The sequence below is a fragment of the Excalfactoria chinensis genome, chromosome 4, assembly GCF_039878825.1.
Source record: "Excalfactoria chinensis isolate bCotChi1 chromosome 4, bCotChi1.hap2, whole genome shotgun sequence".
NCBI classification, from domain to species: Eukaryota; Metazoa; Chordata; class Aves; order Galliformes; family Phasianidae; genus Excalfactoria; species Excalfactoria chinensis.
Genome location: NC_092828.1, coordinates 14,576,970 through 14,593,331, shown reverse-complemented (window position 1 = coordinate 14,593,331; position 16,362 = coordinate 14,576,970). Strand labels below are relative to the sequence as shown.

The 16,362-nt window shown below is 41.3% G+C and overlaps 2 protein-coding genes across 2 annotated transcripts; one reads left to right on the top strand and one right to left on the bottom strand.

Moving 5' to 3' along the window:
- Nucleotides 1-2,647: 2,647 nt before the first annotated feature.
- On the bottom strand, nt 2,648-6,540 carry CLRN2 (clarin 2). The gene is made up of 3 exons (XM_072336285.1): nt 5,823-6,540; nt 3,811-3,990; nt 2,648-2,913 (listed from the first exon to the last, which is right to left on the bottom strand). Exons 1-3 carry the CDS (start codon nt 6,073-6,075, stop codon nt 2,648-2,650), a joined length of 699 nt encoding a protein of 232 aa, XP_072192386.1. The 5' UTR covers nt 6,076-6,540.
- Nucleotides 6,541-7,153: 613 nt separating this feature from the next.
- QDPR (quinoid dihydropteridine reductase) lies at nt 7,154-16,025 on the top strand. The gene is made up of 7 exons (XM_072334760.1): nt 7,154-7,382; nt 7,498-7,590; nt 8,250-8,346; nt 9,586-9,726; nt 12,421-12,529; nt 13,860-13,943; nt 15,211-16,025. Exons 1-7 carry the CDS (start codon nt 7,296-7,298, stop codon nt 15,314-15,316), a joined length of 717 nt encoding a protein of 238 aa, XP_072190861.1. The 5' UTR covers nt 7,154-7,295; the 3' UTR covers nt 15,317-16,025.
- Nucleotides 16,026-16,362: the final 337 nt, after the last annotated feature.

Sequence of the window (16,362 nt, the reverse complement as noted above, 5' to 3'; positions counted from 1 at the left end):
GAACATCATTGCCAAAGTTATCTTTCATCATAGTACACCTCTTAATCCGATTCCTTTTCACTTCCTGGAGAGAACTAGTGGAGGCTAAGTTATATGTTACAATATAATTATTTTTGTACATCTACTTCTAAATTATACATATGTAGAATGTTTACAAATGACAAGTATTCCATTTCCTGTTTGCTTAGCTATCTGTCAGCTTAAGATCTTGCATTGCAGAGCCACTCTGAATCTTCTGGGAGGGGAAGGTGGTGGTACCATAGAAGCACTGTGCTGTTAGCACCAAAGGCACCATCACAGAAGGGGTTAACCTGCTGCCTCTCCATGAACAGGGTATGGCACCATTCTCCTGCAGCTGTGGCTCAGTGTAGAGTCTGGATGAAAACACCACTGAAATTAGAACAACAAAGTAAGTGGTATAAATTAGAAATCATTTTTTTTTCTACCTTATCGAGTCCTCTTTATGCTGAAATTATAGGAAGTGCTTCAGACTTACCAAAACTTTGAAACTGCCCCTTGTTATGTATGTATGTATGTATGTATGTATGGTGCTCCTAAAAAGAAGAGTGGCTAACATTGCACTGAATGGAAGAGATCATTAATGCCTGTTGCAACAGCAGGTGCACAAAGTTCATCTTTGCTCATTATCCTGCTGACCTTGTAGGGCCCAAACCAGCAATGGTATAGCACACAGTAACAGAGAGCCTACTTAGTACAACTATAGATTGACTTTAGCTTATGACGTTTCCTTTGAAACTGTGATATTTCCTTTCCAAGTGCCTGCTGGTCATGCTGAGTGTGTGCTGGAGATGAATTGAATCGTTTTAATTTCTTACCTCACACAGAGTGGGCACATAAACTGCTGCAGCATTCAGTGGCATGAGACCGCTGTGTACAACAGCAAAACATATTTCATAAAATATACCGACTGAAAGTAGAATTATCTTCGTAAGACAGCTGTTTTCATTGGTCTTTAGACATAAACAGAGTAAAAGGAGAGAGGAAAGTAAGTATCTGGGTCAAAGATGTTAAGCTCATTGACTTAAGCTGAGTTATCCTCATTTAAATATCTACATAAGCAGCTTAGTCAGCAAAAATGTTAAATATCAGCTTACTCTGGTAACTTGCTTTACTGAAGTGCTCTCCACAATTCAGTGATAAAACTACTTATTTGGGTACATGAAATACAGAGTCAGGCACAACTGAAAGTGAGCCTTACAATACTGCTTTTGTGAAGAGATGTTTTCAAATGAAAAACTAATTTGATTTAATTTTTTAAATATATCTCGAGATGTTTTAAAACCACTTTGACTCCTACAAATGTTACTATTTTTTACAAAGAACTCGTCACAAGAATGGGCTCACTCAGCCTGCTGGTCCAACAAAGTGCAACTGGCTACAGAATAATTCATTGCCATTGACTTAGGTAATATCTTCTTTCATTCACTCAGAGAAATTCATAAGTTATCTGCAGTTCCTATTGCTTCTTTTCAGTGAAATATTAACTATTTGTGGTGCATGAACTGCTTAAATGCTTGTCAGAACCAGGATACCTTCCTGGTACCTTCCATCCGTGTAACCATTTTTACTCATTTTGGTCCTCTTTCATCATATATTTATTTGGCTTGATTTCAGACAGAAGTAGGAATGAACAGGAGGCTGAAGATCACTAATGTTACCCTTTTCAGATTATCTAAAACTGCTGTTACTTAGATTCTATTTACTTTATTTCCAGAACTTGCAATGAAACCTTCATCATGCAGCTGGTCATTGATTCATAGCCTACCAGCATCCCATACATTTTACTCTCCTCACTTCTTTACTTTGTGGAGTTTGATAATTTCTATTCTTGAACACTATCACACACCCTTAGCTGGTGCTTCCCCCTAAGGGTAGCCCCACCAATAGCAAGGTCTCCTTCTTCAATGCAGTTTGCCATCATCAGACATGTCCTGGATGGCTTTCTAAAACATTTCCAGATAATCCTGAGAAGGTAATTGGCAAACATCCATTCTTTTTGTTCTGTGATAATCCTGTTATCAGAGGTTTATGATTATGTATTGACTTTCTAAAGAAAAAAAGACATTTGGTTCAGGTGGAATTTTTCTTCACCCTCTTTTTCTAAAGTATTTTAAATGTCCATTTTATCAAGACTGTCAGCAGCATATATTGCACATACAGCTCATTTTTTTAAATAATATTTGTAGCATTTGTTCATCCTACTTTCCCATGTGTGTTAGTTGCTGGTGCTGTAGACTTACCTTAAAAAGGTTGGATGTTATGAAACACTTCTTTACAGAAAGGGCAGTTCAACACTGGAATCGGCTCCCCAGGGAGGTGGTTGAGTCACCGTCCCTGGATGTGTTTAAGAGCCGTTTGGATGTGGTGCTCAGGGATATGATTTAGCAGAGGGTTGTTAGAGTTAGGGTACTATGGTTAGGCTGCGGTTGGACTTGATGATCTTCAAGGTCTTTTCCAACCCGAGTAATTCTATGATTCTATGATATGATTAAAAAATACTGCTGAATTTCACACTTGGCATCTTTACTCACATCTAAACCGAAGTTCTCCATCCAAGCCAGAAGCCAAAAAGCCAAGAAGCCATTTCTAACATGACAGTTCTCTTCACCAAAGATATATAGATTTATTAGTACATGATATCTTCGGCTGTAACATTTGCCTCTTCCGTTTTAGTTTTGATTTTAGGGAAATTAATACAACTAATGGCTATTAGCAGCAAATTCAGTGCATGTGCTGTGGCGCTCGCCACACAAATCCACAAACAATCTTCAAACTGCTCCTCTAAGACAACAAACTGAAAGACGTTTTCCCGAAAATTGGCAATTCTTTCTGTGAGGTGGTGAAGTTTCACAGCAGCCATAAAGCCGGTGACTGCAAGAGCTATGAATCCACCTGCAACAAAACAAAAGAAGCATTCACCGTTGCTGCCAAAACGTTTTGGTTGTGCTTCAGAAAGACTTACTAAAATACAAAAGTGAGTGGAATGGGATGGACTTGGGAATGGCTTAAACATCTTCAAAATGTCTTTATTGTATGGCCAAGCATTTTTACCAGTGTTTGCAATGAGGTCCCTTGATCAGTGATTGTAAAGACCAAAATTTGCAGCTTCTCTTATATAATAAGAGACAATAAGCTGAAATGCCATCTACCAGATCTGTTTTGGTAAATGAGAATTTACTGCAACTTTATTTAATTGGGGAGTCTAGAGGAGGGCCACAAAAATGATGAGGGGGCTGAAGCACCTCCCCTCTGAGGGTGGCTGAGGGAGCTGGGCTTGTTCAGAAGAACAAGAAGGCTATGGGGTGACCTCATTGCAGCCTTTCTGTACCTAAAGGGATCCTATAAACAGGAGGGGAGTCAACTCTTTGCAAGGGTAGATAATAGCAGGACAAGGGGAAATGGTTTGATGTTGAGGTAGGGAAGATTTAGCTTGGATGTTGGGGGGATTTTCTTTACTATGAGAGTGGTGAGGTGCTGGAACAGGCTGCCAGATTGCTTGTTGGTGCACTGTCCCTGGAGGTGTTCAAGGCCAGGTTGGATGGGGCCCTGGGTAACCTCGTCTGGTATTATATGGGGAGGTTGATGACACTGCCTGTGGCAGGAGGGTTAGAGATTCATAATCCTTGAGGTCCCTTCCAACCCAGGCCATTCTGTGATTCTGTGATTTATTTCTAAGTACTTAAATCAAGGAGATATTCAGTAAGGCAAGAGTAGTTTTGCTGTTAACATTTATTATTATTATTATTTTACAAATTTTACCTGATGAAAAATACTAGTAAGTTATTTTACCTGCAAGGAAATTCCAAAGGCATATTCCTGCTGGACCCTTAATAGCCCGGTAAGGAACTTTAATTGCGTTAAGAATGCAGAATCCAAAACTGACCAGAGAAAAGGAAATGGCCACACAAAGGAACATTATTATCATCACATGTAGGCCTGTATTCAGTTTCTTCACCATATGTGGGAAAACTGGTAAGAAAAAAATCATCTATTCAGTGTGTGATTTTTCTTGACAACAATAAAAGCAGCACACTATGCTCATACAGCAAACTCAAATTATACCTAAACAAGGCTGTTGTTAAAGAAGCAATCAGTTCAGTGCATCAGACAAACAGGATATATTCTACCACGGGAAAAATCCTCCATAGAGGACCTGTGAGTAAGGATTCAGGGTTAAGTACTGTTCTATTTGTCTCGTTTTGTTTTCCACTCCAAACTCCTCTTTTTCAGTTTCCCAGTGCTGTCCCATGCTTTTAATTTCATCCCTTTGAAGTCCAGAAGTCCCAGTTTCCTTGTCCAGGCCTTTGCAGCCTGAAAAGGAGTTTCTCCTGACTGATTTCTTTTTTCTTATGATTCTTCTTTCTCTCTCTTCCTGCTGGCTCCAGTGAGATCTACTCTGAATTTGTATTTCCTTTGCCTCTTCTCCAAAGCCATGAGCAGTAAGCCTGGCTTAATAAAGAAGAAAGAATCTTGAGGAAGAACATTGCCGTGGGGGCTGCTGACATGTTCCAGCTGTGCCTGTTGTGCACACAGACAAATGTCTGCTTCCCCGGCGGGTTCCCAGGGCTCTATTCAGATGTCAGAACATAAGCATCTCGCACCAATTTATGTGCCTTAGGACTTCCAGAAAAGCCACATGGGTCTCATATAGATGACACAGTGCGAGTGGAACACCTCCAGGAGGAGGTGAGTCTAACAGCTCTGCCGTACTACCATGATTTTGATGCCAGCGCTGCAAAGTTTTCAACCTTTATAGTGTTATTAAAGTATTTAAAAGGGAAAATTTCTTGCACACTTGTTCACTTCACCACACAGTCGTGTCCACTGCCATTAATGACCCCATTTTATAGTTCTGGCAGGCAAAACTCTTATTAGCATAAGCGCGTGCTTTGTTTGTTCAAGGAGGATAGGATCACATCCTCCAGATATGTATCAATAAACTCCATAGTGATGGGTGGAATGCTAGGCCTTCCTCTCAGCTTACACTGCAATTAATCAGAAAGTATACTAATGAGTCCAGAAAGTTGTAGGAAGATTGAAAAGGGTATTGGCTACCTTTTTGATCATTTTGTCTCACAGCTGTGTATAGGGTGACAGAACTGGAGCTGTATTTCTCTATATCTTGCATAGAAACAGCAGCTGTGCAAAGCAAGAAGAACTTTGCCCTGCTTTCCTACTTGCCAGCCACTTTGGTTACTGAAATATGACTATTCCAGACTCAGCAATATTGTTTTGCTGTCAGAGTTACTAGAAAAGAAGTTACAAACTTCTTCAACACGTTAACAGAGTTAGGAGGATCTGCAAGGGCAAACATCTGCACTGGGACAGATGGGGAAATGCATCAGTGTGGACAGCTAAATACATCTCTGCTTCTTAAAAGAAAAACACACACATGAACACACACAAAGAAAGTGAGGAGCTCAACAAAGAAGGCAACAGCTGAGGCACAGAAATACTGCAGAGCAACACTCATCAGAGGAAAGCTTCAGGTAAGGGTATAGCGTGACTTACAGGATCACCTCGAACATAACTCCTCCTATGGCCTGGGACACAAGCAGTGACTTTCACTCACTTTACAAGACTAAAGGGAAACCCTCAATCGAGCTCTAGGGATTTTGTTTCTTGATTCCAGGATTACAGAACATAACCAGTGAAAAAAAAGCTAGTGTAAAATAGTAGAGGGTTTACATTCCCACCCAAATCCCAAAGTTCTGCATTCTACAAGTTCTGCAAAGAAAACAGAGTGCCTTTAGAGTCGAACAAGACATTCAAGTTTGGGATTCAACCACATCTGTGCTTACCTGAGAATTTGGAGCGGCGCCCGCCCAGCCCACACTGACGTATTTTGCCACCTCGGAAGAGTCCATAGTAAATTTCCCCAATGAACTTGACCAGCTCTGGGTCTGTAGCGTTGACTAATTCAGCTCCTGTTTTGCACAGGATCTTCCCAGTCATCCACTTCGGGGTCCCCATTGCCACAACAATCAAGATAAAAGATGCAAAACTTATTGCAGAAGCCAAGGCGAATAAAGTTGTTTTAAAGCAGCCGGGCATCCTAGTGGTCTCAGGGAGTCATCTCCAAGGCCTCTCTGCAGCAATTAGGCACATTCCCAGTTTATTCCTGATGCTCCAAAATCCACAGCTGAACAGCAGGCATTTCAAAACACATTTCATTACATTTTGAAGCTCCAGAAATTAAGCTGTATGGTTAAAAATCAAGTCCAAAAATGCATCTTGCTGCCACAACATCCCGAGATGGTTGCAAACATCGGCTTCATTACCCTGCAGCGCCGTGGTGCTTCTTTCTGCAGAAAGTAATCCTATATCTACTGCAGAGCTAATGTTTCACCAGGGGTTTAATTGTCTTGCTCAAATGACATTGGGATCTATACCGTAGCCACATAGGAAGAAAACAAGGAGTAGACTTGTATTTACTGAAGATTATTAAAGGCATAATTAGCTACAAAGCATTGCAAGCATGGAAACTGACAGCAGAATTTTGCTGACATCTCTGCTGTGTGCTCCTCCTGGTGCTCACTCTGTGCCAGCCTAAATGTCACCGCTGCCAGAGCTCACGGGACTGCTAACATGGCAGAACACAACACAGGTCTTATGAGGAGCAGCCGAGGGAGATGGGATTGTTCCGTCTGGAGAAGGGGAGGCTCAGAGGACACCTTATTGCTCTACAGCACCCCGTTGTGCACAGGTGGGGTGAGGCCTCTTCTCCCAGGTAATAGATGAGAGGGAACGGCCTGAAGTTGTGCCAGGGCAGGTTCAGGTTGGAAATTAAAGAAGAGTTGTCCTCAGGAAGAGTGGTGTTACATTGGTACAGGCTGCCCGGGGAGGTGGGGGTCACTGACCCTGCAGGTGTTTGAGAAACGTGGAGATGAGGGACCGAGGGATGGTGACAGGCTGATGGTTGGACTGTGTGATCTTAGAGGTCTTTTCCAGCCGTAATGATTCTGTGATTCTGAGTGCCCCACCTGCACACAGCCACGGCCGGGCCGGCTTCTACGGTTACTGCTACTCAAGCCCTAATTAATTAATTAATTAATTAACCATTGCAACGTCCCCGAGGGCAGTAACACAACCCGCCGCTGGGGTATGCGAGCCGGGTACCTCCTCCGAGCCCTCGGGGGCGGGCGGAGCTCTTCCCTGACAGGACCTGGCTCCGCTCCGCATGCGCAGCCGGCGCTGTGTGGCGGGGAGGGCCGAGCTGCTGGGCTGCCGGGCGGGATCGAGCGGGGCCGGAGAGCGGGCGACAAGTTGCGAGCATGGCAGCGGCGGGCAGGGTGCTGGTGTATGGCGGCAGAGGGGCCCTGGGGTCCCAGTGCGTGCAGTACTTCAAGTCCAGGAACTGGGTGCGCGCCGGGCTGGGGCGGGACGGAGCGGGACGGGGTGCGGGGAAGCGGCGGCTGGGCAGCGCGGAGCCTCGGTATGGGCTCTAACGGCTCTAACGGCTCTCTTACCGCTCAGTGGGTCGCCAGCATCGACCTGACCGAGAACGAAGAGGCCAGCGCCAGCGTGGTGGTGAGAGCCACCGAGTCCTTCACCGAGCAGGCCGAGCAGGTGGGAGCGCGCGGGGGCGGTGCCGTGGTTGCAGGCTGCAGCGAGGTCCCATTTCCCCACAGCGCAGGAGATTGATGACCGGCTGTATTGCCTGTTGTGGGGAAAAAGATGCTGCGTATCCATAAGGCTCCGTGTCAGGTGCAGAGGTGTGACGTGTGGCTCGTGTGGTTAAGGCAAGAGCAGTGAGCAAGCAAATATTCAGTTATTTGTTCCTTGTGCTGTCGTCAGAATTGTTGTGGAAGCGGCTCTGTGCAGATCTGGAGCTTTTTTGGCTTGAACGGCACAGTGTGCAGAGAGGTACCTTCAAAATAATCACTGATAGTGATTCTAAAAGGTAGTTTATGATGTAGGTAAGGGCTGGATCTCTCGTTGCTGCTCAAATCACTTATTTCCAGTGACATCACACACCGTATGAGCTGACTGTCATCTTTAGTTACCTTTCACAGTTGATCTGAGTTGATGGGTCCTGTATGTTTTCTGCAGCCGTTTAAATTGCTTTACATTGTGTCTTTTTTTCTTCTAGTTACACAGCTGAGTAACTTTAAAGCAATCTTGATATATATTTCTTTATATATAATTTCTTTAAATTGGTATTTTCTCCTTTATCTTAACAGTCGAACCTTAAAAGTGGCTTTATGTTTTTATTCTGTGTTTTGAAGGTGACAGCAGAGGTTGGAAAGCTGCTTGGCGAAGAAAAGGTGGATGCGATCTTATGTGTAGCAGGAGGATGGGCTGGAGGCAGTGCCAAAGCTAAATGTAAGCCTGTGCATGTCATAAGAATGAAATCTTAGAGGAACTGTATAAAGGAGTCCATAGATTTATAAAGCTTTTAAACGTGTAATATTCAGAAAGCAATTTTTGGCTTTTCCTACTGGTATAGAGAATAACAATATTAGTGGGAAAAGGACCTTGCTTTCTGTATGGAGTGAATCTCTTAAAATACATTCTCCTTCCATTTCCCAGCTCAGATGTTATAGGCAAAATTTTCACCTATGAAGAGAATGTGAGAAGGCACACACAGCTCAACCAAAGTGAACGCATGTCCACAATTAGATTGTATTGGGTTGTCATAGATCTGCACAGTACTGGAAATAATGTGTTCTGTCATAACCCTGGTTTATAGTAATTCTTCTGGTGGGATAGCAGGGTATCTTGGAATCAAGTGGTCAGCTTATCTCACTGAGCTGCTCATACTTGTTCTGTGCTGTGTTCTGGAAAGGATTCTTTCTGAACGGTAAGATCTTTGACTTGGCTAGTCATTGTTTTTTGCCATCAGTACCTGCATGGAAAGGACAAAAAGCAGTGCCAGGTGCTTGATTTTACTTTCTTATGAAGTTACGGGTGTTCTTCCAGGTCCTAATGGGCTGCTATAGTAGAATTTGTCCTCCAGTATATTGAGGCAGTAGGATGCATGCTTGGTATAGTGCAGATTAATAGATGAGTACGTTTATACCAACAGATTAATTTCAGATGTGTTATTCTATTCTGTGATTCAATCTGTTGATAAGAAATATTTTTGTTTAACTCTCTTACCTCTTGGAGTTGTCTTTCTGCATTCGAGTGGGGTGTAACTGTATGCAGCCAGCAGGGAAATTAAGGAAAGAGAAATCACACTACAATGTGGGAAGAAGCTAATGTGTGATTTTCAGATCCTTGACATAGATTAAAGCAGTCCTTATAGAAGCTTGAGGAATTTGGAAGTCTTTGAACGGAGTATAAGCATGAATGGACCTATCTGATGTTTATATATTGTGTTTTTATTTTTGATAGAAAGCAGGTAATTGCCTAGAATACATGCTGTAGAGCTGAGGTTTGGCACCCAGAGATAGAAAAGATATAAATCTATATTTTACCCAGTGTGGAAGTGGAAAATAATTGAAAGCATATCACTATAGTACTTTGTGTGGTACTGTTGCACTATGTGTGATAGGAAGACAACCAGGATTAGAGATCTTTTTTCTCCTAGTTACTATAACTCATTATCTTTTTAATCAGCTTTGTACAAAAACTGTGATCTGATGTGGAAACAAAGTGTTTGGACATCCACTATTTCCAGCCACCTGGCCACAAAACATCTGAAAGAAGGAGGTCTCTTGACTTTGACGGGAGCTCAAGCTGCTTTATCTGGAACTCCAGGTAAAGTGACGTCATGTGTGGCAACCTCATACCTCTGTGTTAATCTGAGCGGTATTGTTCATGAAGAGTAGTTTCACTTGCCAGTTTCTTGACATCCATTACAAATGGAAAATGGCTGCTGAAGTGCTTAAGGTAAGTGTAATTTTACAGGTGGCAACACTGAATTTCTTGAAGCTGGAATACTAACAGAATCAGTATTTAGTTAATAGTGGATATGCACTGGTGAAATGGACTTGGCTAATATAAGATATAGTAAAAAATAATTTGGAAAATAGTGAAGAATTAAGGTACGCAGCAAGCTGTAAGTATAGCGCTCAAATACAGTTAAATCTCTTATTTGTTTTCTAAGAAGTGAAGTCCCTAACTACCCTGTTTTTCAACTAGTGATGACTCAGCTGATTCTGCTAAATGTGCTTGTCCTGTTCATGTTCTGATTCCAGGCCACCTTCACTTCAGGCACAGATAAGCTTGTTGATCTTTAGCTTCGCCCTCCAACCTATTTAGAACAAAGTTTTCTCAGGTTTTTTTTTCATCTCACTCCCAATTGGGAGCAATTCAAAAGAGCCCGCAGGCAAGGAAAGTTTTGTGAGACAAATATTTTCCCAGTTTACTAGTGTGACTTAACAGTACTTTGATGAGATGTAGCTACTACCGCTGTAAAGCATGTTACAAAATTAATGAATATTCCTGAAAGCTGCATCTGTAGTGACTCAGGAGGAATACGCTGTATTTTCTAGTTAATGATTTACCTTTAGAATCCTAGAATCATAAGGTTGGAAAGGACCTACAAGACCACGTAGTCCAGCCATCCTCCCATTACTGTAGCTACAGCAAACCACTAAACTGTGTCTTGTAGCTCCTCATCCTCATTCTGAGTTTACAGCTGTGTCTGGCATGGTCTGAAGTTAAAAGGTTTACTTGATGTGAATAAGCAGATGCATAATTTACTGTCTACTACTGACTGACCATCTACAAATGAAATAACGCGAACTTTGGCAAACTGAACTTTCATAATGTCTTTTGTCTGGGGAGGTAGGGACCACAACACAAGCATCAGTGATTTGCTTTCATGTTTTCAGCTAGCAGTTTTCAATGAGTCTGGATTGTTTTTTAAAAGCACAGCAGTGCTTTGGGCAAACACATGCAGCTTATTAACTTCAGGAAGGGTTGGGAAAGAATTGTTACTCAACTTTTGCAAATATGACTTGCTGGCGTGTTATTTTCAGCCATTAAGGAAGGAATCCTCTTTTTCTTGTTTGATCTTCCTGTGATTTTTGTTCTGTGTGAAAATGTTGACTCATTCAATGCAAATTGAAGAAAACTGAAAATAATGCAATAGCTACAGTAAGTAGTTCAACAGCGATGGCTAAGAAACATAGAAAAGGCTTAAGAAGACTTGGTATCTGGTTTATAGCAGAGGGTAATATGATAGAAGTGTAAATATTTTATCGTAAAATAAAAGGAGGTAGCTGCTGCTGATGGTGATTCCTCCTAATAACTGTGGATACTGTACAGTATATCTAATTGAATGTAACAGAAACATTTATGTAATGCAAAATTACCTTTATACCTTCATTGCAGAATACTTCCTTGGGTACTTTGAAAAGGAGTTGTACGGAGAGGTAGAAAGTCATCCAGTTGTAGTAGACAAAATACATTTAGAATCATAGAATTACACAGGTTGGAAAAGACCTTGAAGATCATCAAGTCCAACCGCAGCCTAACCATAGTACCCTAACTCTAACAACCCTCTGCTAAATCATATCCCTGAGCACCACATCCAAACGGCTCTTAAACACATCCAGGGACAGTGACTCAACCACCACCTCCATGGGGAGCCTATTCCAGTACTTAACTACCCTTTCTGCAAAGAAGTGTTTCCTAACATCCAACCTAAACTTACCTTGGCGCAACTTGAGGCCATTTATCTTTTTCCTATGTGCTTAATCACTGTTTAGGCTGCTTGGCAGATGTGTACCATGAGACAACTGAGACCTGTAGCACCTTGATTGTCCAGCTCTTGTACTTGAGCAGTATGTTGCGTGCTCTCATTCCCACACATCGTACACTGCTGAGTACTGGCTGTCTGAAAAGCAGCTGTGCTCCTGAAGATGCTGGATTTATATGCAGGTGGTTTAGTCGCTTTCTGCCCGGACTGGGTTTTCTGTCTGATAGGCTTTTTGTAGCTTCCTCCAGAGGGCCTGTCAGAATTAGGATGCTGCTGCAGTGAGTTACTGTTCTGGAGAGAAGTCCGCTATAACTGCTCAGGTCCAAAACTGTGAGTACTTCAGACTTATGCTCTGAGTTAACAGGTGATTGCTTGATTAAAGTCAGTGAGTCTCTTTGCACTTAGAAAACAAAACCAGTGAGGTTAACTCTCTTGGTCCTTCAGGGTGTGTTCTGAAGTGTTAATTAAACATGTTGAAAGCAATAGGTTTGTCAGTTCTGTAACGCTCAAAGCTTTTCTGTTGTTCCTGGATGTCTATTAGAAGGCTTTTGTTTGGGTTTGTTTTTCTCTTATAAATTTAAATTTCATTTTTTTCTTTAATAATATTTCTGTATGTTTTAAATCTATTTCTGTTCTGGCTATGGTAAGTGATACAAAACTTATTATTAATTAAATAACGTGTGTTTGTGTCTTACTACTGATGATATTGAGAACTGTGCTTTAGTTTGCCTGTTTTCTGTTGCTAGGGATGGTTGGCTATGGCATGGCTAAAGGAGCAGTGCACCAGCTGTGTCGGAGTTTGGCTGGTGCCAATAGCGGCTTGCCATCTGGCTCTGCTGCTGTTGCTATTTTACCGTAAGTGCTTGAATACTTACCTTTGCCCGCACTGTTTTGTTACTGCTGCAACCTAGAGTTGCACTGGTGTGGTTGTGATGTCCTGTCCACGCTATTCAAATAGCTTAGACTGTGAAAAGGAGTGTCTTGAACATATGAAAGTGGCAGTGGGCAAGCTGTCCCAACAGTGGATAACTTTATTCACTTGCTGTGCAAACCAGTAGTGGGTGTTAGGATTAAAAGTTGATTCAGCTTTAAACATTCTAACAGTAGCCAACTGCTAACATGTACCTTTTTCAGTACAGTCAGAAGGTAAGAAGGACTTTTCAGCACAATTTTAGACTTAGTTGTATAATTATAGCAAAGAAAGGATTACTGGACAAGTTTTGACTTAGAAAATCTTCATATCTTCATCCACAGAAGCACCTGGGGTTGATCAGTAAAAATTAGTTACATGGAAGATCTGCAGGAAAAAGAATCTAGCTTGTATTTGTCTGTCCTAGCTATCTTTTTGATGCTTTGAGAAAAGTCAGTAAAAATGAGTGAGCTGGTAGGTCTTAGTATATCAAAGTCCATTGGTATTGCTGCAAGAGTTATTTATCTTACCAGGTCCATACCTGGAACCAAAACTTAAGATTTTAAACAGTTGTGTATGGGTATTTGGGATGTTGCCCAAAATCTAACTGTGTGTTTTCCTCACATACGTGCTGTTATGCACACTCCATCAGGTCAGAAAGCAACAGCACTGAGAGCGTTGGATCACGAACACAATGTCCTACAGAGCTTTGCAGGCAGGCAGACACCAAGAACACTTTTGTACTTTTGGCCATTCTGGATTTGCACAGGTCTCATGCAAAACTCTATGCTTGAGGGAGTCCTTGAGAGTAATTATATACTGTATTGTCAACAGTATAGCAGTAAGACAGTTCTGAAAACTTCAGCCTTTATTATTATCAAAGTCAAAACTTACTGGGCCTACACACTTGAGTGAGCTACAAGTGCACAGGTTGAGGGCAGTAGTAGTAGGGCACGTGCTGTGTGATACATACAGGCAAGAATATTAGTGCTACAGCCTGTCTGCATGAGAGAGGCTGGGAGGGAGCTGTGTGCTGGGTGATAGGCCTGGTGGGTTGGATGTCATCAGCAAGGCAGGGAGCTAAGGGGTTTCAGGCTGTAGCCTTTGATGTACATTGAAACTGATAGTTATATGCTGTTAACGTGTAAAGAAAGCAAGGGAGATCTGTACCGCATGGTATAAAATACAAACATATGTTACAGCAATGAAAAGAAGCAGGGGGCTTTTATCAGAAACATGATGAATAAATAAGGGTTTATCTTGTTTTAATTACAGAGTTACCTTGGATACGCCAGCGAACAGGAAATCAATGCCTGATGCAGATTTCAGCTCTTGGACATCCTTAGAATTCATTGCTGAGTGAGTATGCATGTGACAACTAAGCAGTTCTTACTGTCAGTTTTGCTGTTCAGTCTTCCTGCCTGCTCTTTCTAAATGGCTGTCATGGATTTGGGCATTTTTTCCCCATAATTTCCCTGATTTGTAGGTCTCCAGATGAGGTCAGGCCTATTGTGCAGGCTTCTTAAATGGAAAATTAGCCCAGCTCCATCAACTACAGCATCTCTATGTCAGTTACAATGATAAGATGGCCTTAAGTAGTTGAAATCCAGAGTAAAGGCTGTAGGCAAATTAAATTGGAAATGCAAGAGTCAGTAGTTTAAAGGTAAACTGCAAATAAGCTCGTAAACTTTGACGTTGTTTATTTGTTTTGATTTATTTTACTGCCCAGTTTTTGGTGTGTTAATCCACTTCTTAAAGCTGGAAGAACTCCTGGTTTTGTTTAGTGTAGTTCAGCCAAAGGTTTTTTTGTTTTGTTTTTCTTTTTTTTCTTCTTTTTTTTCTTTGTTTTTTCCATCTGTCAGATGGCAGGAAGCTCCAAAATGGTAACTACTAAGTTTGCGATGACAGAAAGGTTGATGGACCTGAAAAATACCTTTATCAATTTTGATGAGCAGCGTTCAGGTGTGCTGTCCAGAACGAGCCCACCTTACTCAGCATATTTTGGATATCTTGAACTTTCTGTGCTTCTGCCAAGACTTTTTTCACAGTTATTTCCCTGTTGGCAGAACAATGGGTTAAGGAAAAATAATTTGGAAATAAAGGGTATTTGCATAGGCTGAAAAGTAAGGGATGTGTAAGAAGAGAATAGGAATAGGATACAGAGATGTGGGGGCTAAAAACAGTCATTTAACCTGTAACTTGTAACGGCTCCAAGGTTTACCAACCCTATTTCAGCCATATGTCTGTGTTTATGATGTATGCTATAAAGGCAACTTCTATAGCTCCTGCCTCCCCCTTTCAGCGTATTTGTTTTTTCAACCTGGGCAGACCTGTGATGTTTTAAACACCTGGTATTTTGCTTTGAGGTGTTCTGAAAATTTCATGTGTGTTCTGTAAAGTGCTTCTGATTTCTCCAGATCTCTGATTTCTCCAGATCTCCATCTGACCGAAGTTTGAATCTGATGATACATTGGCAGTGTTTGACACAATGTAGAAATTGCTACAGAGGGGGGGAAAAAAGAAGGACAATAATTGGGTCTTTATTTTATACTTCCTGTCAATGTGCCTGATAGTATTTCTTATTTTTATCCTCCCCATCCTGTTTTATCTATTTATTTAAAAACAGAACCTTTTATGACTGGATAACAGGAAAGAATCGACCAAACTCAGGGAGTCTAATCCAGGTGATAACTGCAGGAGGGAAGACCGAACTAGTTCCAGCACATCTTTGATGTAGGATGCTTAAGATGGTGGAACTTCAGCAAAGGGGAAGCTATGGAAAGTCCATCTGCCAGCATAATTTGTGTGGTGATCTGTATCCAGCGACTGTAACAATGTCATTATTGGAATCAAATTTCAAGTAGTATTTCTGTTGTGAGCTATCTGTGTTTATTTACCAGAAAGTATCATGCATTTGTCTCTAAATTGAAGCTGCAGTCTTTAGAGTCTGTAGATGTCCTAAATCCTGAGCATTATGTGGTGATGTGCTTGTTTTCTCTGAACTGGGAGCTGCATTACTGTTGTGTAATCTCACATATAATGATTGGATACCTTTCTCAATCAGTGTCTCTAGCAAGTTACTGAGAATCTTTCAGTTGCCTTTTTTACTTCTTTCTCTGTCTGGGAATATAACTCTACCCCTGCTATTGTGTTGGCTGTTATTATAGGAAACACTGTGTTCATATGTCCTAGTCTTCTAACACTTCTCTTTGCATATGTTCTGCTGGAGTTAGTGGAACTATATAGGGATTGTTAACTTGAGGAGTTCCTAATTTGCCTTACAGTTTATAAACTGCTATCAGGCCTACAGCCGTAGGATAAAACAGCGGTTTTGCCAAAAATGCCTTTGTGTTAATACATAAACACTAGGAAAAAGTGTGCACTTCTATTTGAACATGAATATTTTGTGCTAAATAAATGTATATTGTTTTACATATTGAACTGTCTCTGTCCCTGTAATCCAGACATTTGTAATACTTTGATCAATTTGTTAACTGAATTTACAGTTTAGAAATAGCAAAGGCGTGCACTGAATGGAACTTAAGACACAAACAGAGAACCTTTTATTTGCTAGAGGCTACAGAGGCTTTTCAAGCATCTTTGAATTACAGACATGTATCTTTACCTTAATGTTGTTATTGACCTAGTGAAAAAAGGCACTGGGTTATTGCCATGTGGCAATAGAAGGTTCTAAATAACCAACCCTGAGATTATACAGGGGGAGAGATGGAAATTAAGTCTTGTTTTGCTAAAGAGATGAAAATATCAAAAAATAAAA